Source organism: Aotus nancymaae, unplaced genomic scaffold (genome assembly GCF_030222135.1).
Source record: "Aotus nancymaae isolate 86718 unplaced genomic scaffold, 86718_ANA_hifiasm-v0.15.2.pri h1tg000053l, whole genome shotgun sequence".
NCBI lineage: Eukaryota > Metazoa > Chordata > Mammalia > Primates > Aotidae > Aotus > Aotus nancymaae.
The window spans coordinates 4664164-4690394 of NW_026988467.1; the positions used below are offsets into that span (position 1 = coordinate 4664164).

The 26231-nt window shown below is 55.9% G+C and overlaps 2 protein-coding genes across 9 annotated transcripts in view; both read left to right on the forward strand.

Annotated features, from left to right (window-relative positions):
- CAMTA1 (calmodulin binding transcription activator 1) overlaps window positions 1-26231 on the forward strand; it is a 964678-nt gene that overhangs the window by 644604 nt on the left and 293843 nt on the right. For 7 of the 8 annotated variants that reach the window (XM_064363183.1, XM_064363184.1, XM_064363186.1 and 4 more), the window contains one exon: window positions 22604-22675. The exons of the other annotated variant lie outside the window; for it this stretch is intronic. In XM_064363183.1, coding sequence (XP_064219253.1) covers window positions 22604-22675 — 72 coding nt within the window. The remainder of the gene's footprint in view (window positions 1-22603; window positions 22676-26231) is intronic. 8 annotated transcript variants of the gene reach the window in all.
- On the forward strand, window positions 4055-4735 carry LOC110568063 (small ribosomal subunit protein eS28-like). The gene is made up of 2 exons (XM_064363711.1): window positions 4055-4317; window positions 4636-4735. The coding sequence occupies exons 1-2, from the start codon at window positions 4055-4057 to the stop codon at window positions 4733-4735; spliced, it is 363 nt and encodes a 120-aa protein (XP_064219781.1).

Below are 26231 nucleotides of genomic sequence, written 5' to 3' on the forward strand. Positions count from 1 at the left end.
GGAGGCAGCTTGGGCGGCAGTACGTGGCCACAGTGCACTTTGCCCAGCCCGGAGTTCTGTTTGCTGCATCCCTCCTCGTGGGCACCAGGCTGGGCTGGAGGCAGAGAAGCTAAGGAAGGCCCAGCCGAGGGAGTGAGGAAGCGGGAAGTGAAGCCTTGAGCCACAGCGAGGTCTCGGCCCTGCTGATGGTGGTGGGTGAACAGAGGGTCATGGGGGTCCCGAGCAAGAAGCATCCACTTCTGCCTGGAGGAATCAGAGCCGGATTAAAGGAGAAGCTGTTGTAGGATTGGGATTGAATTAGGTCTTTGAGCAGCCACCCTAAAAGGTGAATACGAGTTCACTGGACATAGAAATGGGGGGGTTCCCCCAACCCTCCAAAAACAAAGAAAACCAGACACAAAGACATACAGTTTCAAGGACTTGTTCAGCAAGCAATTGAACACCTACAGTATGCCAGGAACCATGCCAGGCCCTGAGAATATAGAGCTGAGTGTGACATGATCCTGCTCCCATAAAATGTACCCACCTAGCTGGGGAAATAGACTAAAAACAGCCCACGGTGTTAAATAAAATGTGCTGTAATAAAAGCACATTCCAGCTACCCCCTTAGCACGGGGTGGGGGTTGAGGGGTTACCTCCGTGCCTCAGGTGAGAGGTGGGAGGGATGCCTCACGGGGAGGTGACGTTTAAGGGGGTTTTGAGGATACCCTGAATTCACTAGGAATGTGCAGTAGCTTGGTGTGGCCTGGACAGATGGGGAGAGAGGGAAGTACTGATGAACCAGACCAGAGAAAGGGCCCAGGAGTGAGAGGGAAAGGTGTGGGAAAGAGAGAGCCAGAGCCTTCTGGAATGATCCAAGCAGAGAAGGATGGCGAGGCCGCTGCTATGAGGAGAGACTGCACCACAGAGACGAGGGTGGAGCTGGCGCTTGTGAGGAAGGGGAAGCCCATGGGAGCTGTGGTCTGAGCGGGGTCTGAAGGGCTGGTCAGCCAGGGGACGCCCCACTGCCCACAGGAGGTACGGTGAGGCTGGTGCCAGGGTGGCCCACAGGGAATAAATGCTCAGCCAGAGCAGAACTGCCCAGGGTGACTGGAGGGGGAGGCAGAGCTGGCCTGTGTCCCCTCCTGGGTGGAAAGACCTGGAGACCTGGGCCCGAGGCCACCTGACGCTGGAGGAGCCAGAGAGAAGAGGGGACGCAGGACAGGACAAGGCTGTGGCTGGACGTTCACGCACACCCACCCTCGTGGTAGAAGAGTCTGAAACTCAGTTTAAATTTTTCAAGTCTTTCATGAAGGTCTGAGGCTGCCTCCTCCTCCTAAGCGATGAAAATCTCAATTTGCTGCTGCAGCAGAGGGCCGGGTAGAGCCGCTGAGGCTAGGAGCTGCCACCCAATGTCACCCTTGACGTGAGTGAACATTCGGGGGTCAGGATGGTGTCATGAGTGCAGTTCCTGGAGCCTGCGAGTCCAAAGACCTGGGTCCCATCTGGGTGTGGCCACAGATGCCTGGCGTCACCTTGGATACAGCTGCGGCCGCTCCAGGCCTCACTCCTCACTTGATGAGCGAAGGAATCGGGCTGGTGGGTGGACAGTCCCAGCAGTTCCTCTGAGCTCCACGCATTTTCCATCTCAGTGCGTCCTCTGCCCACCCGCTCACCTTGCTGTTGGCAAGAGTTAAGTTTTAATGAGAAAAGAATTTCTCTCTGGAATTTTGAGTATAATTAAAACTCTGCTGTGAAAAAAAAAAAAAGCCTAGCAAACACTGAGAGTCCTAGAGGAAGTGAAAATGTTAAAACACAACCCCCATTTTCCTCTCCCCATGACATGGATTATTAAGTCAGGTTGGAAAAGTTCCTATTAAATATTTAAATATTTCATTAAATATTCATCATCTCAAAAATTGCTTCCTAACAGATCCTTAGGTAAATATAACAATATTTGATCACAAAAGCTGCTTGGCCTGACTGAGGCTCAGGAAGGGTGAGACTCTGTCTGAGGCTCTGGTCTCGCAGGTGCAGGGAATCCCGGTGAGGAGGGGGAGGCTGAGGGACCGGGAGAGGGACACGCGCCCAGCCACAAGGAGGGCCTGGGTGGCCACAGGCTTGCCGACTGGGTGAATGAGCCTCAGAAAGGTGACATGGCAGACAGAGCTCACGTGGCTTGTATTGGTGCAGCTGGGAGCTGAACCCACGTTGGCTGGACGCCTCTGTGGGCTATAAAGAAGGCTTTCCCATGGAAGGGGCTACCCTCTGGCTTAGGCTATCCCAACACCGGCCATGTGCAAGGGACATTGTGAAAGGGACCATGTATCAGACCAGCAGCTGGGCTGGAGACCCTTGACGTCCCTTCCCTGGGGCTGTGGAAAGGAGGGGTGCTCCCCTGGGGTTCTGCGGAACTGGATTCACAGCCCGGACATTCCTTGTAAGGGCATCTGGCCTCCCAAAGTAGAGTATTAACAGCTTTCAGTGGGCAGGACCTGTGGTGGCCCCATCACCCCCACAGCTTTCTTACCTCCCAGGTATGGTGCTGAGGTCTGCAGGGGCCTCTCAACCCCGGAGCTGTTGGCGTTTGGGCCAGATGGAGGAGTCAAGGTGGAGACCGTCCATGCCCTGGAGGATGCCAGTGCACCCCCATCCCCTCATGTCCACCTAAAATGCCCAGACACTGCCTGTTCCTCCAGGGAGCCAAACTGCCCCTGGCCGAGGACGTTGCTGTACAAGAAGGGCACCTGGTGGGCACTTGGTGAACCCTTGGCGTGTGGATGGTGTGGGACCGTCTGGAGGGAGAGTAGGGGAGGAAGCGAAGTGAAGTCAGGTTGATGGTGTGGGACCTGTCTGTGGCCTAAAGGGCTTTGAATGGGTGCAGGTGGGGTGAGGGGGCGAGGGAGCTGCTGAGTGCTGGATTTCAGCAGCCACGGTGCCAGCTTTCAGTTCCCATGTGGGCTGCTGCTTAAAGGCCTCAGCGGATGGTGCCAGGCTAAGGAGTGCCTGGCTCTGCTCACCTCTGCCCGACACTCACAAGGCACACACCGCAGGCCCTAACCCTCCCTGGGGCTCAGTACTCACTGGAACAGCAGGGACTCAGAGCAGCCCTGCTGGTGCCATGGGCCTCCCAGCCCTGTGTGTGGGTTCTCTCGTCCACCTGAGTCTTTCACATGCCCTGGAAGCTTCCCCAGCCTCAAGGCAGCCCTTTGAGGGCAGGGACCCCGTCCTCTCCTGCCTTCCCGCGCTGAGTGTGAGGAACTCCCATCGGCATCCTAGGCAGGCTCGCTGCTGAACGAGCTAGAAGCTTTTCTCCGCTTTTTACAGTGCAGACACTGGGGTGCAGAGAAGCTAAGCTACTTGCTCACGGTCACATGCCAGTCAATCCAGGTTTGCACCCAGGTTGGTCTAACCTCAGAGCCCATGCTCTGAAGCAGGCTCTCCGTGCACACCACACAGACTGCCCATGTCACTGAGTCCTCCGAGCCGGTCAGCAGGTGCCCCTCCTCAGCCACCGTCTTCCTCCCCCTCATTCCAAACGCCTGTGTTTGTGGAGCAGAGAGGGAGTCTTGCTGCCCAAGCCCAGTCCCTGCTCCTCCTCCTCCTTCCCTGGGCAAATTCTGGGGTGAGGAGGGAGCCACAAAGATCGATAGGCTCCCCGCACTGGCAGTGGTCATGGGCATGGAGTGGGGGGGGTCTCCCCTGCTGAATTCTGATACATGACACCTGCTGCCAGTGCCACCCTCTCAGGCTCCTGGGCCACAGCAAGGCATGAAACCTGGTGGCTCCGTGGGTCTGGAAAGTGCTTTAGCCTCCACGTCCTGGAGGAAGGACCCTCAGCCCGGGGAGAACTGGTCTCCAGGTGGGTGCTCAGCTGAGGCCCCTGTGAAAGCAGCGGCTCTCTGTGCTGTGTCCAGGCTGGGAGCTGGGCAGGCGCCAGCCCTCCTTGGGCAGGGGTGGGGTGGGGAACAGAGCCTGTCCTAGTCTGTCCAGCTGCTGTAACAAAATCTGTGAACTAGGTGGCTTATAAAAAACAGACATTTCATCTCCACCAGACCGCCGCCAAGCCGCCATCATGGGTACCAGCCGTGTGCAGCCCATCAGGTTGGCCGGGGTCACCAAGGTCCTGGGCAGGACCTGTTCTCAGGGACAGTGCACACAGGTGCGCATGGAATTTATGGACGACATGAGCCGCTCCATCATCTGCAATGTAAAAGGCCCCGTGCGCAAGGGCGACGTGCTGACCCTGTTGGAGTCCGAGCGAGAGGCTGGAGTTGCGCTGAGCTTAGCTGCTCGCTGGGTTTTAGATGTTGGATTCGACCACTTGAGATGGAAATGGTGTGTCACGATCTGGTCCTTTATTTTGTGCCGCCACATGTAAATTGAGATGGGCCTTTAAATAAAACGTTTGTGATCCAAGTTTAAAAAAAAAAACAAAAACCCAGACGTTTCTTTCCCATAGTTCAGGAGCCTGGAAGTCCAAGATCAAGGTACCAGCAGATGTGGTGTCTGGTGAGGGCCCCCTTCCTGGTCCATAGCCAGCGCCTTCTTGCTGCGTCCTCACACGGTAGAAGGGGCAGGATCTCCCTCCAGCCTCCTTTTATAAGGACACTAATCCCATACACAAGGGCTCTATCCCCATTACCATCTCCTCAGGGTCAGGATTTCAGCATATGAATCTGGGGACCCACAAACATTCAGACACGGCGCCTCGGTGGGCGCCCTGCAGCACCGCCCGCTTGCTCCAGTGCAGTGAGCCAAGCTGTTCTGCACACACCGGTGGGAATGGCTCCAAGGTACAGAAGCAAAATGTTTCCCCAAACAAGTGATAACCTGTCGTGAACACTGGTACCAACACGGTCTGTGAATGCCATGGGCTGGAGGCCTGGGCAGCTGCTGGGGGCCACTGCTGAGCAGGAAGGGTGGCCGGCGCTTCGCACATGTTTAAGGAAAACAGCAAAGAAGCTGACCCCGGAAGCGTGGGCTCCATCTGGATTCTACACAAACCACAAGACTGATGAAGCAAGGAGACATAGGCCTAGACACCGTCAGGACGGGGCTGCGGCTTCCTAACCGAAGCTGCACCTGATGTGGTGCGCGTGGGGGCCGAGCCACATTTTTCTAACAAGGTCTGTAACTCTCATCAGAGAAGTCAGAAGCAGTCTAAGACCACCGGGCCAGGCTGAGCGGCTCCCACGGGGTAGGCAAGGATGCTGGCAGTGTGTGGGATCCAGGAGCCAGAGCCCTCTGACCTCGTCTTTTCCAAGGGTCTCAGTTATCTCACCCAGAACATAGGAATGAGGGCCAGGCACGGTGGCTAATGCCTGTAATCCCAGCACTTAGGGAGACTGAGGTGGGTGGATCACTTGAGGTCAGGAGTTCGAGACCAACCTGGCCGACATGGTGAGACCCTGTCTCTGCTAAAAATACAAACATGAGCCGTACATGGTGGTGCACATCTGTAACTCCAGCTATTTGGGAGGCTGAGGCAGGAGAATCGCTTGAACCCCGGGAGGCGGAGGTTGCAGTGAGCCGAGATCGCACCATTGTACTCCAGCCTGGGTGACAGGGCAAGACTCTGTCTAAAAAAAAAAAAAGAAAAAAAGAGAAAAGAAAATAGGAATGAGGATAGGCTTGACTCCTCACTCAGTGCAGCCCCAGGGGAGAAAGACGTTTGATACCACACTGCGACACAGGACCCTGTGGCTTGGGGGTAGGAGGGAGCAGAGGGGCCGGGCTTGAGTTCTGGCACTGCCATCGTGTTACCCTTAGGGCCTGGTGTCATGCTTAGGAAGATGAGGCCTAGGGTGAAGCCCTATCAGCCAGCCCAGCAGGGATGTGGCCCCATCGGGGACCACAGGCACCAACTCGGAGGCCACCGTCCAGCAAGCCCTGGGTCAGAATCTCTGTGGAATGTGTACAAGTCCTGAGCCTCTCCAAGGCCTGATACTCCATCCTGAAAGTGGTTGTGCTAATACCCCCTCCTAGAAGGTTGTTGTCAGGACCATGAGTGAGAATGGGTGCCCATCGAGCCAGCCAGGGAGGACACTTCCTTAGGGAACAGTGGAGCAGAGATACAATAGCCCAGTGAGACAACTTGGGGAGACTTCCTTAAAGATCTGGAATGCAGAAAGTGTGGCATCAGGCAAAGGATTTCCACGATGAGCAGCCACAAGGAAAGCAGGCCCCCGCCACCTCTGCCCACCTCTGCCCACCTCTGCTGCAGGGGAGGGGACAGAAGGAACCCCACAGCCTCCACACCTTGTAAGCAGACCAGATGCAGAAGTAGAGACAGGTGGGATTGAATTATCCGCAGGTGCCCTGGGCTGCAGGCCGCACCTCCCCCCGGCTCTGCCTGCAAGATTCAATACCACCCCGTGCAGTTTAGCAGCGCATTGGATTCCAACGAGTCATATTTTAACACTGTCGGATAGTTGCAGGCGACAGAAAACCTGTTTCTTTCCCATTTTATACATCCAGGACATTTGTACCACATGCAGCCTGCATGTCATTACACACTTTAAAATACTGCATTCTCTCTGGAGCCTGAAGACTCCAGGGTGAGAGCCCCTGCCGTGGGGCAGAGAGAGCAGATGAATGCAGGGTGTCTGCATCTTACCGTTAAGAACCGAGCCCCCCCGTCCACCCCCAGGAGGATCATCCTAGAGGCTGCAGGACAATCTGCTGTTTCCCCAGGGAGGTCGGGCAAGGTGCTCGCCTGGGAGGAGCAGGTGTAATTACAGAGGCCCAGGCAGGGCACTGCTTTAATGGATGTGGGCTCTGCAGCTAGAAACGTATGTGCATGTTGCCGAGGCCCCCAGACCCTGCTGAGGCTCCGGGTCCAGAGAGCAAACCTCCTGCTTAGTCCCATTAAAGCTCTGAGCCAGCCTCATCCCTCCCTCCCCAGCCCTGGCTCCAGTTGAGAGCCTTTCGCATGATGTTCTCATCTGCAGATTGCACTTCGCGCTGGGGAGCTGCTCAGAGCCTACTGGGAGGGGTTTTGGAAAGCAGATTTCCAGGGCTCCAGATCAGTCCACTGAGCTCTGCAGTTGCCTGGAGGGCCCCGGGCAGCTCAGCCCCTGGGCTCTGCCTGGTGCAGGGATCTCCTTCCCCTCATGGCCAGGCGGCTGCCCTCTCAGCTGTGGCACTGCCTAAGGAGGGTCTTAGCTCCGCCCAGGAGTGAGGGATGAATCAGCCTAAGGAGGGTCTTAGCTCCGCCCAGGAGTGAGGGATGAATCAGCCTAAGGAGGGTCTTAGCTCCGCCCGGGAGTGGGGGATGAATCAGTTCGCCCCCATCCCTGCTCTTGGAAGCTCCGGGTCCCTCCTGAGCCTCCTTTCTGCCTTTAGTCCTTGGCCCACTGAGCTTTTCCAGAGCATGCATGGTGTGCCAGGTGCTGTGCCAGGTGCTGTGCCAGGTGCTGTGCCAGGTTGGGGAGGTGGCGGGGAGCATGAAGCCCAGCCTCTGTCTGAGAAGGCTTGGAACGGAGAGGGAGGCCTCCTTCCTCCTGTCAAGGTGCCATCGCTGAGCACGTGCTCTCTGGCTGCTCCCTGTGAGGCCTGGGGTCTTGGCTGAGATTGGACAGAGCCTCAGCCCTCAGAGCTCCAGAGGGTCAGACCCCTACCACCCACCTAGAAGGGCTGTTGGCTCCCTGATGTCCTCCAAGCTGAGTCCCAACAACACACCATTGTCCAGCAGCTCTGCTGGGCCGGGTGTGCAGACCCAGGGACACAGAAATACATGGAAGGTCAAGCTCACGCCCACAGGAGTCAGCAGCCTCACTGGGCAGTTAGGCCCCCCAGAAGCTAATATGGAGGGGACCCAAGAGGCAGGCAGCTCCCAGCCGCAGTGCTGAGGTTTGGACCTCAGACCCACTGGGCTACACAGGAGAGCAGGCCATGGGGGCCGACTAGCCCCTCTCCAAACTGGAAGCCTGGAGGGCAGGACTGCTTTACCTGGTTCTCCATCAAATTCCAGCACCTTGAATGGGGCCTGGCACATAATAGGTGCTCAACAAACTTGTGAGTTGAGCAGGTAGACTCACAGGAAACCTGTGTCTCCTGCATGCCCCCAGTTCCTCTCCAGGCCCCTCTCTGCCCCGCCAGGAGGGTGTGCGTGCTAAGGCAGCTTCCCCGGGGACTGGGCGGAGTGGCGCCCCTATCCCTTGTCTGTGCCTGGGCTACAGTTTCTTTTTGTTTGTTTTAATTTTGGTTGCATTCACATAGTGCAAAATTAACTTTTTTAAAGTCAGCAATTCAGAAGCATTAAGTACATTTGCAGTGTTGTACAATCATCACCACTATCTTGTTCCGAAACATTTTCATCACCCCAAAAGGAAACTCCCAACGCGCTAACAGCCCTTCCATCTTCTTCCCTCCCTCTGTCCCGAGTAACCACCAGTCTGCACTCTGACTCTGTGGATTGACCTCTTCGGAATATTTCCTGGGAATGGAACCATACGGTGTGTGGCCATCGTGCCTGGCCTCCTTCAGCGGGTCTGTTTTCCGGGTTCCTCTGTGCTGTGGCACGTGTCAGTGTCGGCTTGTTGGGGAAAGACCCGCGTGGTTGGTTCTGAGGGAAGCTGGGAACTTCGGGGGAGACCTGAGCGGAACCGGGGGGGATCTGACATTTTTATGGAAGGAGGTCCCTATGCTTGTCCAGTGGGGAGGGGATCCCAGAGCTTGTGTCCCTGAGGGGCGTTCTGACTCTGTCCCCCGTTCTGTTTGTACTTGGGCAGGGCTCTGGAGTCCTGGGAAGCTGCCGTTTGTTTTCAAACAGCCCTCACTCCTTGGGGAAGCTGAGGAGAGAGGAAACGGCGGAGGTGGCCTTGCCGCACACTTCCTGGGCAGGAGTCCCCACCAGGTGGCTGCCCGAGCCATCGGGAGCTGTTAGGATGACCCCGCTGTCATCAAGAGATGGGTAGACAGGGGACAAAGTGCCCCGCGTCTGGGGAAACTGAGGAGGCTTGTGTTTATTGAAGACCTTCTATGTGCAGGTCATGGCAAATGTGGTGTCATTAAATCCAACAAACCTGCAGACTCGGGATCATCCTTCATCCCCTCCGTACCAACGAGGACATTGCGATTCAAAGTCCCAGCCACTGACCCATGGTCATCAGTGCTGCTAAGATGTGCAGGCGAGTTTCAAACCCAAGTCTGGCTTAGCGCCCAAACCTCCACCAGGAACCCCGGGCCCAAGACCAGGCACCCTGACCTCCACCCGGGAGGACCGAGCAAGTTCCTCTGCCTGATTGGGGAGGGTGGGGAGGGGCTTCTGCCCTTCCTTCATCCCACTCAGTTCTCTCCTCCTGAGGGTCTGAGGCCTGGATGGCAGTGCTGGGTGGGAGGCCTCTGTCAGCCTGGGCCTGAGGGTGCAGAGCTCCCTGGGAACATGGCTTCTTCCTGCAAGGGGCAAAGCTCCTCAGTCCCTGTGTGAAGGAAGATTGGCTTCTCCTCTGCGAAAGATCCCAGAGCCCTCACGGTGTGGCCCTTCTTTCTGCTAAACTGCAGACTTATTTTAGTAGCAGTTATTATTTAAGTCTCACCATTAGTATTTTTTCCCTTCTGCAGATGAGGAAGTCGGGGCTCAGTGAGACTGAGTGATTCTGCTGGGGTTCGTGCCCCTACCTGATGCCGGAGCCTCGGAGGCTCCGATGCACTCAGGCCCCTGGAGGCATCCAGGGCTGGCCTGGCTGGGGCAGCAGGACATCTGCACGTGTTTGAAGCATATGTGTTTTCAGGGGAAGGGGCGCTGCTGTGCGGACCCCACTCAGTCTGTTCCAGGACGAGACGTGCCGCCCATCCCTCCCCCTTCTCTGGTGCCGGAGCCGAGGCTCGGCACGTGTCTGCGTGTTTCTGACACCAGCTCCCCGGGGGGAGGCCTGACGCCGCCCTGCTGTCTGCTCTCTTTTGTAGAGATGTTTTCGTGAACTTGAGAAAAAATCGGGAAAAGGCCGATTCCCTTTGCCCAGCCCATTAATTCTGCATGCTCAGGCCCGAATTAACCTTGGCAAGCCTTCGAGAGGAGAGAGTAATTCTAACCTTAAAAATCTGCTGATGAAAGCGGATTTCAGGAATCCGACTCCACTTAATGTCCTGGCAGGCAGCTCAGCCTCGCATTCACACAGCCACAGACTGGCCGGCATTTCCCTCCACCTGCTTCATAAACAAAACCCCGTTGTCCGTTTTAAGCAATAATCCCTGCCCAGACTCCCTGGCCGCGTGCAGCCACGCGTGTTGGAGTGTGCTGTGGGCACCTGAGTGGCATCACGGGTGCCTAGAGCAGGCGGCGCTGGGGAGCTGGGTTCCCGCAGGCTCTGGAGCTGAGTAGTAATCACAGCCAGGAATTCCGGCAGTGCCAGCCCCAAGGGCACCTGCCCACGGGAGAAGAGAGAGACTGATTTCTGGGCAGCACTTGGCCCTCCGTGCCATCCAGAATGGCCTCTGGGAGTGGGCTCCCAGCATCTGCATCTCCTCTCCTCTGGGAATGGCCGATGAGTAGGGAGAACAGCCGGCCACCTGGGGCTGTGTAGTGGAAGCTCCTGGCGCCAGAGGGCACGGCCTGAGCCTTCTTACTGAAGTTCCGGGTCCCACTGTGGGCCATCCCTGAGGCTGAAATGCACAACACCCCTGCTGGCCTAACAGGCTGTTGACAAGGGGCACATCAGACCCAGAGCTACTTGCAGGAGTTCATCAAAGATTCCTTGTGCTTAATGCAGGCAGACCTGGTGAAAGGGGAGGGGGCACCCATAAAAGAGGAAGGAAGAAAAGGAGGAAGGGAAGGAGGGAGGGAGGGAGGGAGGATGGGAGGAAGATGGAAGGGAGGGAAGAAGAAAGGAAGGAAGGAAGGGAGGGAGGGAGGAAGGAAAATGAGAGGGAGGGAGGATGGGAGGAAAGGAAGGAAGGAGGGAAGGAGGGAGGGAGGGAAGGAGGAAGGGAGGAAGATGGAAGGGAGGGAGGTGGAAGGGAGGGAGGGAGGTAGAAGGGAGGGAGGATGGAAGACGGAAGGGAGGGAAGGAGGGAAGGAGGGAAGTGGAAGGGAAGGGAGGAAGGAAGGGAGGGAAGAAGGGAAGGAAGGAGAGAGAAGGAAGGAAGATGAGAGGGAGGGAGGATGGGAGGAAAGGAAGGAAGGGAGGGAAGGAGGGAAGGGAGGGAGGGAGGGAGGGGAGTGGGAAGGAAGAAGGCTGGCCATCACCAGTATAAACCACTCTGGAGACCAGCTGTAGCCTTGGCAGGGCTCCAAGAAATAGGTCTCGGTGGTCCACTTTGATGAAAGAGAGGGAATTTCACGTTATTTATGTATTATTTATGCCCAGTACTTTCAGGAAGTATTTGAGAGAGCAGTAGCACTGAAGTATTAGAATAGGCTAAAAGAACAAGAGCCCGTGGGTGGGAGGTAACTGAGCGGGAATCCACCTGCACACTGAGCAGAGCTCCTGATGACAGGCCGGCAGAGCCCAGCTGCCCGGCACACCCGGCTCGCAGAAAGCCTGTTCCTTGCCGGGGCCGAGGGGAACCAGGTATCAGGACAGATTTCTGAGACACAAAAGGTGCAGGTCTCCAGCTCCCGCTTGGCGGGGACTGTGCAGGGTGAGGAGCCCGACTGCGTTCCCCAAAGCAGTTTGGCAAGTGCTGGGACACAGCGGGGGCCCACGTGAGCCTGGCTGAAAGTCCCAGGAGGGTGGGGAAACAGGCAGGTGAGAGCGGCCAGGTTCCCAGACTTGACCCTCGGGCCACATGGAGCAAGTCCTGGGAGAGTTCAGCGCCGCCGTGCCCCTCACCCACCCCCGGGGCTTCTCTGACTTGAGATTCATGACTCGGATCAACTCCCTCTCTAAATCTAAATTTACCTTATTATCAATTTTTAGCTATTATTCCATTTTATGCCCACTAATTTATTAATCTTGGAACCCCCCAAAAACAATAAAGCTGAAGCTCCAGGATTTTATTTATATCTTTAAATGTGATTTTTATGACTTTTTATCTAAAAATTCATTTAATGTTTATCGCCCTCCTCACTCATGTCGCCATTAGGCCGGCAGCCGCTGCATTTAGATGTTTCCCTGCAGGCGCTCAGGAGTCCCGGCAGGAAGGAGCTCAGGCGAGGGGAGCCCAGCGGGGGCGGAGCCACAGGTGCCAGCCTCCCAGGGGACTACTAGGTTGGGTCCTGTGCCCTTCAGTGTTCCCCGGCCAGGCTGCACACCTCCCTGGTTCCTTTCCGGAGCACGCACTGTTCCTTGCCACTCTTACCTCTGCTCCCATTTCACTTTCTGGCTCGAAAAAGGGCTTGTGCTGCAAAAGCAATCTAGAACATTCCTCAGAGAGGCTGGGGCAGCCTCCAGCTTGAGGACCAAGAGTCCCTCTCTCCATGACCCCCCAGCAGAGTTTCTCACTGCTCCTCGTGAGACTGAGGGGCCCACCTTCCCATCCCCCATTCGACAGCGCGCCAGTCCTCCCTCCTGAGCAGAGCTCTAGGGTCTGCAGGGTCCCCACCTGGCTGGTCTTCTTGGTGCTCTCTGCCTGCCCAAGGAGCCCCCTCCTCGGATCTCCTGCCAGCATGGATGCCCAGGGCCCTCTCTCCTGTCTCCCAGGGCCAGAGGCCCACAGGCACTTTCTGCCTCATGATGGGGTGGGGTGAAGCACCCACATGTCCTGGACCTGCCTGGTGCTGCCTGGTTCTCCTGACTGTTTCCCTCGCCAGCTTCCTGTCTAGGGGTGGGGACTAGGGGTGGCAGATGGCCAGTTTTTTAAGGTTTGCTGCCCCTCCTGGTTTCTGTGTGTTCTTCAATTGCCTCCACCTCAAAGAAGCCAAACTTCATGGCCAGACAGGGCCACCCGGTCCCCTGGGTCCCTTCAGGGAGTGAACCAGGCCTTCTGACCAGGGAGATGGGGTTGGACTCCTGCAGGCTCTGCCGTCCAGGGGACTGGAGTTCAGATTCTCGATTTATCATGCCCCTGTGACCTCCTCCAAGGAAGGAATTGACACCTCTGAGCTGCAGTTCCCACATCTACAGAGGGATTCATACAACCCTTCCTTCTGGAGGGTGGTGAGGTCCCTGGAAGGGGGCCCTTTCCTCATCCTCCCGCGTCCTCTATGGCAGAAAGAGCGATTTAACACTCTGGAAGGACAGGGCCAGCCAGAATGCCAAGCCAAAGGTCAGCCACTCTTCCAGAGACCCCTGGAGAACGAGTCTGGGGGAGCCTGCCCATCCCTGCCCAGAGGAGTCCCCCAAGAAAGTGCAGTGTTAAGGGCTGTTTTCAGGGAAGGCCCTGGTCCCAGTAGGGCAGCCTGGGCCTGAGCTGTGGCCGGCATCTGCCTTCATAACCTGAAGGCATCAGGGTTTGGGGATCCAGGCTGGCCCTCTTGCTGTCTGGCCTCAGTCCCCTGGCGTCAGGGCCACAAGCCGCTTTGGGAGACACCATTGTGGATTGTCTTAGGAAAGAGGCTGGGCTAGAGCCCTGGTCAATGGTGATCTAATATTCCAAATCTCTGCTGTCACCCAACCCTGGAGGCTGAATCAGACTGCAATCCATTTAGCTCAAACTCGTTGTAAAGCAATTCACTATTTAACAAGTTCTGAGGCGCTGTGCCTTTGCAGGCAATATGTGAATTGAATCATTTGGTCTAATCTTAGATTAATACAAACGAAATCCTTCAGCGAGGACAGTCTTGGGAGCAGCTCTGGGACTTCATCTCATTGTCTTTGATGAAGGCGGGTCCCAGAGAAGACCTGACTCAGCCAGTGGCAGGGGTGTCTGAGCGAGGACCAGGAGGCGGCATGCTGGGGAAGGAGCACTGGCCTTGGGGTCAGATGAGGCTTGCTGGAACCCTGCTGCCTACTCCTAGTCGGGTGACCTTGGACAAATTGCTGAGTGTGTCCAGGCCCCGGTCTTCCCCACAGATGCCTCTGTGCGAGACGGTTGTACAACTGGAGAACCAGGCAAGAGGAATCCGTGCCATCCTCTGCTTGGCCCACGCACGATCTAGCCATGGCCTCCCAGGATCTGCTTCTGTGTTCAGCAGGGCTGCTTGGTCCCCCTCCTGTGCCTCTCTTTACCTGCTGCTGATTGGGGAGGTCGGGAAAGTGCTGGAAGGTTTTCACTCCCACCTGCTCTTTGAGGAGCCCCTACTTCTTCCTGATGTCTAGGCTTTGACAGGAAAGGAACCACATTTTTACCCCCTTCTGTGAGCCCCACAGCCCTACCCTTAGAGGACATTGGCATAGCACACTCAGGCCCTGCTTCTGCTGACGGATCTGCCCTCCAGGCTGCAGGCCCCTGCCCAGGTGCCACCCTACCCCACTAACAGCCCTGGGCTTGCAATCCAGGTAGGTCAGAGTCCCTCCCTGGTGCTGTCACCCGAATCTGGAAGAGGGAGAGTGTCCTGCCTCTTGGGTCACAGCTGGAATAACGGGACTCTGGCCACCTGCTGCATGAAGTCAGCCCGACTATAGTGGGGAGGAGGCAGCGCAGGAAGGCATACAGAGAGAGAAAGGGAGACACGGGATGGCAGGTGGGTCAGAGCCAGAGTTCTAGCTCTGAGTCTACGCTTGAGCCAAGTTCTCAGAGCAACTCTGAGTCCTTCCTGGAAATCTACTTCAATGCACAGTCTGGACCAGTGGAGAAGGGCAGAGCCATGAAATCACAGGGCCTCTGCTTCAAAGGCAAGGCCACCTGCCAGCTGCTCACCGTGGGTCCCCTGGGGGAGATTCTGCAGAAGTGTGTGGACTCACACACTCGCCACCCCCAGCTTCACCCGGCACGAAGGACAGCAGTGAACACTTGCTCACATAGGATCTAGTCCCACACATCCCTTGTACACCTGAGCATGGCCCGGCCAGCCCAGGACACCCTGCTCTGGGGGCTGCGGCTGCCACCCCGTCTGCCCCCGGTGCTGCCTCTCACCTGCTCCTGCGCCCGCATTGCTTGAGGGTAGCGTTAAACCCTCACCTTCCAGGCGGATTTTCCCTTGCCTTCTATAAGCTCTTTTTCTTCCTCCAGCTTTATATCCTGGATACATTTTAAAAACGATTCATCTTTGTCTTGGGTGCATCAGATACAAGCAAGAGAGATAAACCAAGCACCAAAAAAAAATCTATGTTCGCTCAGATTGCCTTTGTGTAGACAGCCACTTCCCCAGCAGGAGAGAGATGTGCCCAGGGGAGCCTCCAGGGCCAGCCACAGGGGCTGTGGGGGTGCGGAGGCCGCCACAGCCAGCCTGACCATACTCTCTGGCCCCTGCTGGTGGCCTGGCCACTGGGACTGGGGCAGGACTGTTTGCAGAGGAGATGGCAGAGGGACCCTCATAAAAGAGGATTATAGTTGGGGGTTTGCTGGGAAACACCCTTGTCTGAGGCCTCAGCGGGTATTATCCTTGTGTTAGAGAAGGTTTTGGGAAAGAGAAGGGAGGGGAGCTGAGGAGTGAGCTTTTCCGTCACAGGCACAGAAGGCTCTGGGGATCCTCACTGGCTGACTCAGGCCTGCCCAGGTAGAATAACAGGTGCCAACCTTCAAGCAGGCCGACTCCCCAAGTCATCGTCCCTTGAAGCCCTGACTCCCCCGGATCATGGCCCCTGGGTCCCAAGCTCCAAGTGTCTCAGCCAAGCATCTCTGAACTGGTCCCAACCCATGTTCTCTCACGTGGGAGCATCGGTAGAACTTTCTGTGCTATCCAGTGTGGAAGCCCTCGAGCACACGTGGCTGTTGAGCACTTGAAGTGTGGCTTCTGCAACTGAGGAACTGAAGCTTTGATTTCATTTAATTGTACTTCATTTAAATTAGAATTCGAACCGTCGCAGTGACTAGCGGCTGCCAAGTTGGATAACCCAGCCTTAAAGAGACCCTTGGAGCAACGCCAAGGTTGTTGTCTTTTCCAGCAATCCGTGAAATCAGACGCTGGGCTCACACTTTCCCAGAATGGGAGGTTGACGGCAAGCCCCTGGCTTCCGTGAGGACCCTGCCTCCTTGTGGGAGGTGGACACAAGAAAGCTGCATGAAAGGGACTTCCCCGGAGAAGGTCTTCATGGGAGGCCAATGAGAAGTTCTGGGGTCATTTTGCTTCTCCAGGGAAAAAGGGTTACGTGTGCTCATACTTAGGACTAGGAAACAAACATCCCAAACGAAGTGCTGTTTGAAAGGCATTTTCTGGCTTTCCTTGTGTCATATGCAATCCGTGACCTTGCGCACGCCTGAGCCACGCCCCCCTTCCCTTCCCTGCTTAAGGCCACACATCCCGTGGAAATCACACATACTGAGCACCTGCTATGCAAACGTCGCTAGCAGTGATTTAAAATTGGGAATTTTTTAAAGGACAATATAATGCACATTTTTCCCAACCTGACAGGTCAGGGGTCAGCAGGCAATGGTCCGCAGGCCAAATCCGGCCCACTACCTATTTTAATTTTTAGTTTTTGAGATGGAGTCTCACTCTGTGGCCCAGGCTGGAGTGCAGTGGCAAGATCTCTGCTCACTTTAACCTCCATCTCCCAGGTTCAAGCGATTCTTCTGCCTCAGCCTCCTGAGTAGCTGGGACTACAGGTGTGCACCACCACAACCAGCTAATTTTTTTTTTTTTAAGACGGAGTCTTGCTCTGTCGCCAGGGTGGAGTGCAGTGGTGCAATCTTGGCTCACTGCAAACTCCAGCTTCCAGGTTCAAGTGATTCTTCTGCCTCAGCCTCCTGAGTAGCTGGGATTACACAGCATCCAGCTAATTTTTTTTTTTAAGACGGAGTCTCACTCTGTCACCAGAGTGGAATGCAGTGGTATGATCTTGGCTCACTGCAACCTCTGCATCCTGAGTTCAAACAATTCTTGTGCCTCAGCCTCCCGAGTAGCTGGGATTACAGGCACATGCCACCATACCCAGGTAATTTTTGTATTTTTAGTAGAGACAGGGTTTCGCCGTGTTGGCCAGGCTGGTCTCGAAGTCCTGACCTCAGGTGATCTGCCCACCTTGGCCTCGCAAAGTGCAGTGCTGGGATTACAGGCGGGAGCCACCACACCTGGCCTAACTATTTATTTTTCAACAGCTGTGAGGTAAGAACAGTTTTTATATTTTTAAAATAGCCGAAAGAAGAATATTCATGACACTTGAAAATCATCTGAATTCAGATTTCTGCGTCCGTGGTGGTTTGATTGGGACGCAGCCCCATCCCGTTCCGCCTGCCGCTCCTCCCCTGCCCTGGTGGGGACCTAGTAACCCCCGAGGCCTCCCGGCTCTCAAAGCCGGACACATCTGCTGTCTGGCCTTTAGCAGGATGTCTGCCAGCCCCCAGGACGGGTGAGCCGAGGCTGTGGAGGTGAGGAGTGAAATGACCCGAGGCAGAGCCCACATCGTCCCTGCGCCGTGTGCCCATGGCCTCGCTCTGATGGGTGTTCCCAGGGTCTACTCCTAGGCCACTGGTTCGGGGGCTTCTGGAGGGGGACCTGAGCTGGACTCGGGCTGAGCGGGGTCTGTGGAAGCAGCACGGGGGGCTGTCCTGGGGAGTGGCGCCATGTGTGGCAGAGCCTGCAGGTGGGCGTGTAAGGCCTCCTGGGGCCAGGGGTTCACACACTTGAGCAGGGACACGGGGAGGGCTGCTCTGTGGCCCACTGGGACCTTCAGGCCTCATCTGCTCCCAAGAGCTCCATGCCCTAAGCATGCTCTGCTCGGGCCACCTTGGGTAGGTTGCTGGGTCCTCTGCGGCTTTCCCCGAGGGGCGCATGGGAGGTGGTGGGAAAGGAATGGAGGGCGTGTCAATCCCAGAGACAGGGACAGGCAGGGGAAACAGAGACAGGGAGAGACAGAGAGACAGGGAGAGACAAGAGAGACGGGGAGAGACAGAGAGACAGAGAAAGATGGAGAGAGCGGGAGAGACAGAGAGAGACGGATACAGAAATGGAGAGAGACAGAGAGACGGGGAGGGACAGAGAAATGGAGAGAGATGGGAAAGTCAGAGATGAAGGAAATGAGAGAGAGGCAGAGAGAGGGAGAGACAGCTGCAGAGATGGAGAGAGAGACTGAGAAAGAGAGCGAAAGACAGGGAGAGACAGAGAGAAAGAGGCTGAGACAGACACAGAGAGAGACAGAGAGAGACAAAAGAGGCAGAGACAAAGAGACAGAGAATCCAGGCCAGAGGGACAAACAGATACAGAGATAGAAAGAGAGAGACAGAGATGTTGTTAGGGGTGGGGGGCAGGGGCGGAATCTGCCGCATCAGATGGGGCCATAGAGAGCTGGCCGGGGACGGAGGTGCCCACCACGTCCCAACCTGTAAGGAGCTTCCTTCGTGGGCTGCTAGGCCGTCGCCGTCCAGCCTGCAGGAGCCCTCTGTGGTGCGGCCCCCACCGCCATTTGAGGGGGCTCTGCGACCGTGCTCGGTCCCTTCAGAAATGCCACTTTGTTTTTTGAGGCACTTACTTTGAGCTGAAGGGAGCTCTTGTTTGCTGTCATTGGTTTTCCCTGTAATTTCATCTTTACTTTTTTTTTTTAAGAAGCCCTATAGTGTCATAAAAGCAATTTTGAATATTCATGAAAAAATGTTTCCTTGCTCAACTGCCAGGTGAAGGGGAAGCTGCAGGCCCGAATTCCCCAACAGACCTGATTCGAAGGCAGCTTCATCTGAAGGGGGACATCCTCCCATGTTTCCTAGAAATACCTAGCTGCTTCCTTTCTCTCTGTTTTTGTGGATACACAGAAACGAGGGAACCCCCGGCATGCAGTCCCTCACATTCCCACACACGGGTGTGCCTCACACCTGCGCAGATTTACCCATGAACCCCAGGATGTGGCTTCCCCCAGTGAAAAGCTCAACCGGGGAACCCCAGGGGACCCCGAGAGCGTGATCAGAAAGCGGCAGGAGTTGTACAACACAAATCACTACAGACAAACTTGATTGCTTTTTTGATTAGCGGGTAAAGGGAATGGATTCCACACACAGCCTCCTGGAATATTGTTGGACTAATCCCCAGTTGGCTTGGTAATGACCGTCATATGGCCTGGAATCTGGTGAAAAGACTGCAATGTGAGGGCAGTGGGGGTGGCAAGAGCCAGGGGTCAGGGCTGGGCCGTGGAGTGGTTTGGGCCGAGAGGTGACTGGAAGGGGCGAGGGTGTCTCCTGTCCTCCACCGAGTGCTTTTCCTGCTGCTGGAAACATCCCCTCCCCTGTGCTTCCCTCGGCAAACCCTGCTCATCTGTAAAGCTTTTCCAGCCTCCTCTGACGTCCTCTTCTGGTGACAGTCACTGATGAGGGTGCACATGCCCAGGGATCCAAGGAGCGTCCCAAGGATTCCATTGCTGCATAAGCCCTCAGCCCACACAGCCACCCGAGAGAAAGGATTAGAGTCGTACCCACGGTACAGCCTGGAAGGACGAGGACTCTTGGAGCTCAGGCACGCATCTCCCACCCCAGGCAGACTCCACCTCTCAGCAAGGTCCTCATGGCCACTCTGGAGTGGAGGGGACTCAGCAAGGTCCTCATGGCCACTTATCAGGAGGGGACTGCCACAAACCTCTCTCCCCACATGGACAGCAAACCACAACTGCACACAAGTCCGCTTTCCTTGAAACTGAAGCTTAACCCTTTGTGCCCTAAATGCAGAGCCATTTTACAAGGTTGTTTTCTAGTGTGTATTAGAAGTCCTCAGTGTTCAGGGTGCCACAGGCAAAACTTAAACATTGACCGTCTCTGGAGTCCTTTCTTAGGTCCTGTGTCTTGGAGCTGCTAGTGGGGAGAACTGGGCCATCTTTTTTTTTTTTTTTTTTTTTGAGACGGAGTTTCGCTCTTGTTACCCAGGCTGGAGTGCAATGGTGCGATCTCGGCTCACCGCAACCTCCGCCTCCTGGGTTCAGGCAATTCTCCTGCCTCAGCCTCCTGAATTTTTTGTATTTTTAGTAGAGACGGGGTTTCACCATGTTGACCAGGATGGTCTCAATCTCTTGACCTCATGATCCACCCACCTCGGCCTCCCAAAGTGCTGGGATTACAGGCGTGAGCCACCGTGCCCGGCCAAACTGGGCCATCTTTATTCAAAAAGCCTAAAGCCCTGTGCCCTCGGGAGCCCCCATTGTGGAAAGGCAGATGGAGAACAAACAACCAGTCATCGGGGTGAGCCCGTGTGCTGAGCCAGGCAACATGGAAGGGTCAGATTGCACAGGGCTTCCTGAGTCCCGGGGGCTCCTCGCACAGCTCTTTCCTTTCCTCCTCTGGTACCCTTTGACATAGTCCTTGCTATCGGGGATCTGCCCCCAGCCACACTTGCCATTCCTCCCGCCATCCCGGGACCACTCTTCTCATCCAAAGAGACCAGGGGCATGGGATTGCCACAGTAGTTAAGAGTAGTATCTGAAAATGGAGTAACTGGGTTCTGGAGCGAGGCCGCGAGGGTTCCTCTGATTCAAATGCATGAGCCTTGATGTAGAAATGGCGGCGTTTCTTTCACTTCATTTTGAGTATCGGATGGTTCTGGGGCAGTTCTGGATAAGCCAGGTTGTCGGCAGACAGGTGTTGGGATGCTTTGTGGAGTTGGGGGAGTGGGCCTGGACCTTCCTCTTTTGTGCAACACAGCTGGTGTTTGGGAAATTCTCACTCATGAGTGTGGGGTTCAGGGAGGCTGAAGCCCAGTCCAGGCAGACAGGCAGGCAATCGAGGGGGAAGGGATGGTGAAAATCAGCCATGGTCTTTTCAAGTCCAGGAGAAAGTAGTGGACAGAGAACAAGACAGGTGAAGAGGGCGAGTCATTGCCAAGTCTAGAGAGGAACAGAGTGAGGAAGCAGCAGATGGAGGCGTCTTATTTCAAAGGGACGGGAGAGACATCCCTCAGCCACTGATGTCGCCCTCCGTTTGGCTCATGACATGAGTCAGAGTAATGAACCTGCCTGTGAGAACATGAAAATTCCAAAGGAAAGGGGCTGATGAAAGTCACAGGTGGGTTGCTTGTTTATTACAACCAAATGCTTACAAAAAACGTCCAGACATGAGTCTCCTTCGGCAAAGGAGTGAGTTATCAAACAACGAAAACAAAACACCGTGTCTTGAAAACAAGAAAAGTCAAGAAAGAATATTGCTTTCTTAATAATAAATACATTTCATGGGCAAGAATTGCAAGGAAACGTTTAAATTAATTTCCGCTTTGTTTGTTTGGTTTATACAGGGCTTAAGTCCCAGCTGACAGCGATCTGTAAAAGTTCTAACACATTGAAATCTGATTTTCTTGCAGCCAGAATCCCATAGTCCAAAATGATTTCTCTTTCAACTCTGCCAATCAGAAAGGCAGGGTTCCAGTGGACTCCTAGTTCAACCAAATTGCACTCGGTCTTTTGGAGGGTGTAAATAACATCCGATCAAAGCTTTAAATGCGGAACTGGTGGCATTTCTCTCTGGAGATCTGGTTCAAGGGTGTGGGGGACAACAGTGAGATTACAATGAGCAAGGAGAGGTGGGGGAGGCCTTTTCCCACCTGGCGGATGTCCTGTGTGGCTCCGGGGAAGCTTCCTCTCCTCTCTGCCCCACCCCTTCTGGAGGAGGTGCAATGGGAAGCCAGGGAAACTCTGAAGCTGACGGAAGGGAGATCATTCCAGTCTGGAATCAAAAGCACCAAAAGAAAAGGCTTTGGCCCTGGCCTTGATGGGGGCCCCCATCATTGGGTGCCGTGAGACTTCCCTCTCCAAATTGACAACCTACTCAAGGCCGGGCCCCTCCCTCCCACTCAGACCCTCCAGCTGGATTGCAAGAGGGACCGGATCAGGGATTCTCCTTAGGCCCCTTCTCCATTTCACCAGCAAGCCTGGCCTACGGTGCCCAGCTCTGCACACACAGGCAGTGCCACAGAATCAGGGCAGGGCGGCCTTCCTCACCAACATGCCAGCCCCAATGACCCCACCCTCTGGTCAACTCCGCTCACCTGGGTCTAGGTGACGGGCCCAGAACCATCCTGACTCACAGTCCATCCTTCCTGAACTTGACTTACCACCCACTTTCTCTGACCTGGCTCTGTCTGTTTTCCAAAACCAAGTCCATCTGCAAAAGATGCAGGATTACTTAACAAAAAAATATATGAATAAACAGTCAGGCACAATCCACAAGCAGGGCTGCACAAGAGGCCCCACAAGCTCTAGAGGCCCCTCCCGAGGGGGTGGGTGCCGCCCCATCCTGTTCCCCCCGCTCCCCCCCGCCCCGTTAGGCTCGTACCAGCCAGGGCCCCCTGGCCAGGAAAGGTCTGCAGCGTGTGCGTGTTTCAAGTGTTTTAATCAATTCTATAACCATCAGTCCTTCCCTGTTTCCCAAAGGGTCTTAACCTAGGCCCTAGGAATGAACCACAGGGTAACTCCAAGCCCCTGAAATTACAGGCAAATGCATACATAGGTACATTTCCCTGGTCTTTGGCTATCCTGGGTTCACAATGCCTCTATGGCCCCCAGAGGGTAAAGCACCAGCTGCCCATCGAGTCTGCCGGCTGGCGTGTCCCCACAGGGCTTGGTAGGTGCTGTCCCAGAGCCTTAGTCTTGGAGCTGGAGCCAGACACAGAGGCGCCCTCGGTCTCCCTGGGCCACCGGCAGCCACGGCCCCTTCTTGCTCCTTCTCTGTTGCGCCGTCTTCCTTCCTTCCTTCCCTCTTTCCAACTGAATTCTCGTTTTTCCTCTCTCCCTAGTGCTTGTACGGCTGCTATGTCCATTCCTCCATCATCCCCACCTTCCACCGGAGGTGCTACTGGCTCCTTCAGGTAGGTGGCTGGGACTGGATTCTTCTTCCGTCACTGGTGCTCGGGAAGGGTCTGTGGAGGGCACTGAGGGCGTGGGGCTCCGCATGCAGCGTGGCTTCGGGCTGAGGCCCTGGTGAGCTTGCCTAGGGAGACTTCGGCTATGTGGCACTGAGGCCAGCTCGGTGGCTGGGCTGGTGTTGTCAGGTGTCATGAAGGGGATAAGGCCTGGTGGCAGGGGTAGCCCTCGCCCACCGATGGGAAATAAACTAGGTGATTCCAGCTTCCAAGGCGCCTCAGTTTTCTTTGGATGAGGACAAGAAAGAAGGCAGAGTATCCTGCCCTGAAATGCCTGTTGGCTGAAAGCTGCAAACTCATTTTCTCTTGTGAGTTAGTTACAAGGCACGTGTGGAAAACGGGCTCCCGGAGGTTGCCAGGCGCAGTTGGATTGATTGGGATGGCTCTGGGGAAAGGAGGAAGGAGCTCCGTAATCGATTTGTGATGTCTGCTATGGCAGGGATGGAGCAGGTGGTGGCTGGACATGCTGGCCATTCCTGTGGGAGAGTGGTCTGGGGCCCGGATCTCTGTCCATGGTGTTTGTGCACAGTGTCGCTGAGCCGGGGGCGGGTGGGTGCGGGAGGCCCACCTGGCCTCTTGCCCACTGGGGGTCGTCCGCCAGCTGTCTTGCCTGCCGTGTGGGCGGGAAGGTCTGAGGGATCCATGCAGTGGACATAGGTCCTTTTCAAAACACATCCTCTGATTTGCAGCTGTTCTCAATAGAACCCATTCCCTGTGGCCTGCCTCTGTCACCCCAAGATCTTACTGTTGCCTCGACCCAGGAGTTGCTGCCTGAGGCCTTTCCCACTATGGTTCCACTCTCTGTTGTTCAAGGCAGCAAACCCTTGGGCCTTGATGGTTTGGGATCTCTCTGACCTGGCGGGGGGTGTAGTTGGAGGGCCTGGTAGCGGGGAAAGCAAGCCCCCAAATGCTGTGACACAAGCTCAGGGATAAAAGAGTCACACGTGCCACGGAGTGCAGAGAGGCTGATGGTCCCAGGAGAGCTGGTCTGGAAGGTGCCTACAGGGCCGGAGCCATCTCAATGCAGAGTCCAGGCTCAGTCTAGACAAGGCTCTCTACCCGTCGGCTCTGCCCAGCCCCAGCCTCCAAACCCTTTCCTTTCTCCCTCAGTTCCCAGAAATAGCTGTCTGTGGTTCAGCAAGTTCAGTAGCAAATGACGCCCGAGAACATCCGGGGATGTGCTGATTCACAGAGGCTGCTTCCGGATGCCTCACCCTGTCATCAGTTTCCCTGGCTCTGCGGCCCCTGGAGGCTGACGTGTTAGCACCTGGTTTTCTAATTGCTTAGACCTGTGTCCTTGAGATGGGGAGTTTTAGCATGGCTGTGGGATGTGGCTTTCAGGGTCTTGTTACTAGGAATTGATTCAAAGGTGTTCCACCCCTTGGCAGAGGGTTTTCTCCTCTACCCAATGAAGGGTGGGGTTCCACCCGAGGGCAGAGTTCTGGCAGCTGAGTCAGAGTTAGAGCACGGATTCTGGCTTCCCAAGAAACACCTTTTATCCAAAGAAGCCTGCAGCCCTGTCTACTCCTTCCTGGGCCTCTAGACCTAAGGGTCTGGTTTCTGCCCCTTTCCTTCTCAGTTTTCATGCCCCCTGGTCAGAACATGTCATTGTCCGTTGCCCTCCTGTCGGGGCAGCCCCTGGAAGCTGGCGTCCTGCCAACAGCCCAGCCGCCCGCTCCTCCAGGCCTGTCCTCCCGCGCCCACGCCTCCACCTGCCTCCCCTCATTCCATCATGCTCTTGTGGCTTTTTAATTCCACTAAATTTACTTTCCTGGAATCGGACACCACTGGGCGGCCATGAGGTCTGAGCTGATGACTTCCCAAGCTGCATTCTGCTCACTCCAGGTCCCGCCTAGATTCGGCTGCTCCTGTTCCTCTCCTCGGGCCAGGTGAGGGGAGGGGTCCCGCTCTCTGCCCCAGCCCTCCCTCGCTGGCGCTCCCATTTCCCGGCCTCCATATGCTGGAGACGTACCTGGACTGATTCATGTGTGTCTGGTTCGTTACCTCCCAGCTGGCGGGGAAGTCGGAGCCTCCCTGAAGGCTGGGATGGCAGGATCCAGGCTTCTTCATGGCCGAGCTGGGGCCTCTTCATCTTCTCTGCCTGAGCCCGGGGGAGCCATCCCTCTCCTCCCTCTCCTCTGTGTCCTCAGCGTCACACTTGTTTCTGTGATCAGATCACAAAGAGGGAGTGCACACAGGTGTGGGGGTCTCCTGCTCCCCCGCATCCACGTGGGGCAACAGGAGGTTAAGGAGCTGAGGCCAAAGCAATTAGCGCGATGCACGTCCTGCTCAGAGCCCGGAGCCAGCGCGGCAGCCGGTGGCGCTCAGGGCAATTTGTTTGGTGCTAATTACGACACCAGGATAATGACGGCGTGGCCAGGTTTAATTTCTCTGATGATAAGTAGGAAAGAAGGCATGAGACAGTGGCTCAGATGGAAATTGGCTCAAGTTTGTGTCTGACACCAATTACCAAGAAAAAGGATTGGGTGGGGTCGAAGGTGTCAGGGCCGTGCCCGTGGTGGGAGCTGAGGAGGGAGCCAGCCTGGTCCTCTGAATGCAGGAGGCACTAGGAAAGGGAGGGATGGGCTAGCCATGCCCTCTCAGCCCCCTGCAGGGGGTGAGCCTTCTAGAAAGGTAAGGGCGTTGGAGGAAGGAGGGAGGGAGGAAGGGAAGGAAGAAGTGCTCGTGGAAGAAGGAGCAGCACCCACTGCCCCACCTTTGTAGCCTCAGCTCAGTGGCTGCCTCCTGTCTGCCCATCGTGAACTCACTCCTCCCCTCTGAGATGCCCCAGCTGATGTCACCCAAGGCCACTTTGCACTTAGTGGGCATGTCTGCTTACATGGGCCGGGGTTTTCCTCTCCAGCCAGTTAGCTCCCTGAGGGAGAGACACGCGTTCCTGTCTGCCCCGAGTGCCCAGCACAGAGCCGAAGCCACCCCCAGGGCAGGAGCCAGCATCTGGGAGAGCCAAGCTTTGCCATGGTGACCTTTCCACCCCAGGACAGGGATGAGCAGGCCTCGCAGACTCGGGGCCTGGAGTGCAGGGTTGGTGCCAAGACTTACAGAGGAGGGCCCGAGTCGACCAGGCACTTAAGCTTCTGAGTCGTGGGGCTTTCAGGAGAGGGCGCTGCCTTTCTGTCTGTGTTTGTCTGTCTGTCTTTCAGGCTGTCTGTCTCTCTGCCTTTCTGTCATGTTATCCTTCTCCATCTCTTCATTGCTGACAAATACCATATTAGGCTGTGAGCGAGGAGCCAGGCAGAAAACCCCTCACACAGGGCACTGACGCCCGTTTGGCCCACAGGTAAATAAAGCCATTGCCATGACCAGTGGGCACCATGTGAGGTCACCAGGACAGCTGGGGAGGGACCAGATGACCTGAGCTCAGTCCACTTCAGCCAGGCAAGGCCACCTCTTTCCCTCTGCTGGCGGCACACGTCCTCAGCATCTCAGGGGACTCTGTGTCACAGCTGACGGCCCTTCAGGCTCCCTGAACCTGCTCAGTGCA

Coding starts and splice junctions, on each gene's coding strand:
- LOC110568063 (XM_064363711.1), top strand. CDS start 4,055: ATGGGTACCAGCCGTGTGCAGCCCATCAGGTTGGCCGGGGTCACCAAG. Junction 4,318..4,635: donor GACCACTTGAGATGGAAATG/GTGTGTCACGAT, acceptor CCATCTCCTCAG/GGTCAGGATTTCAGCATATG.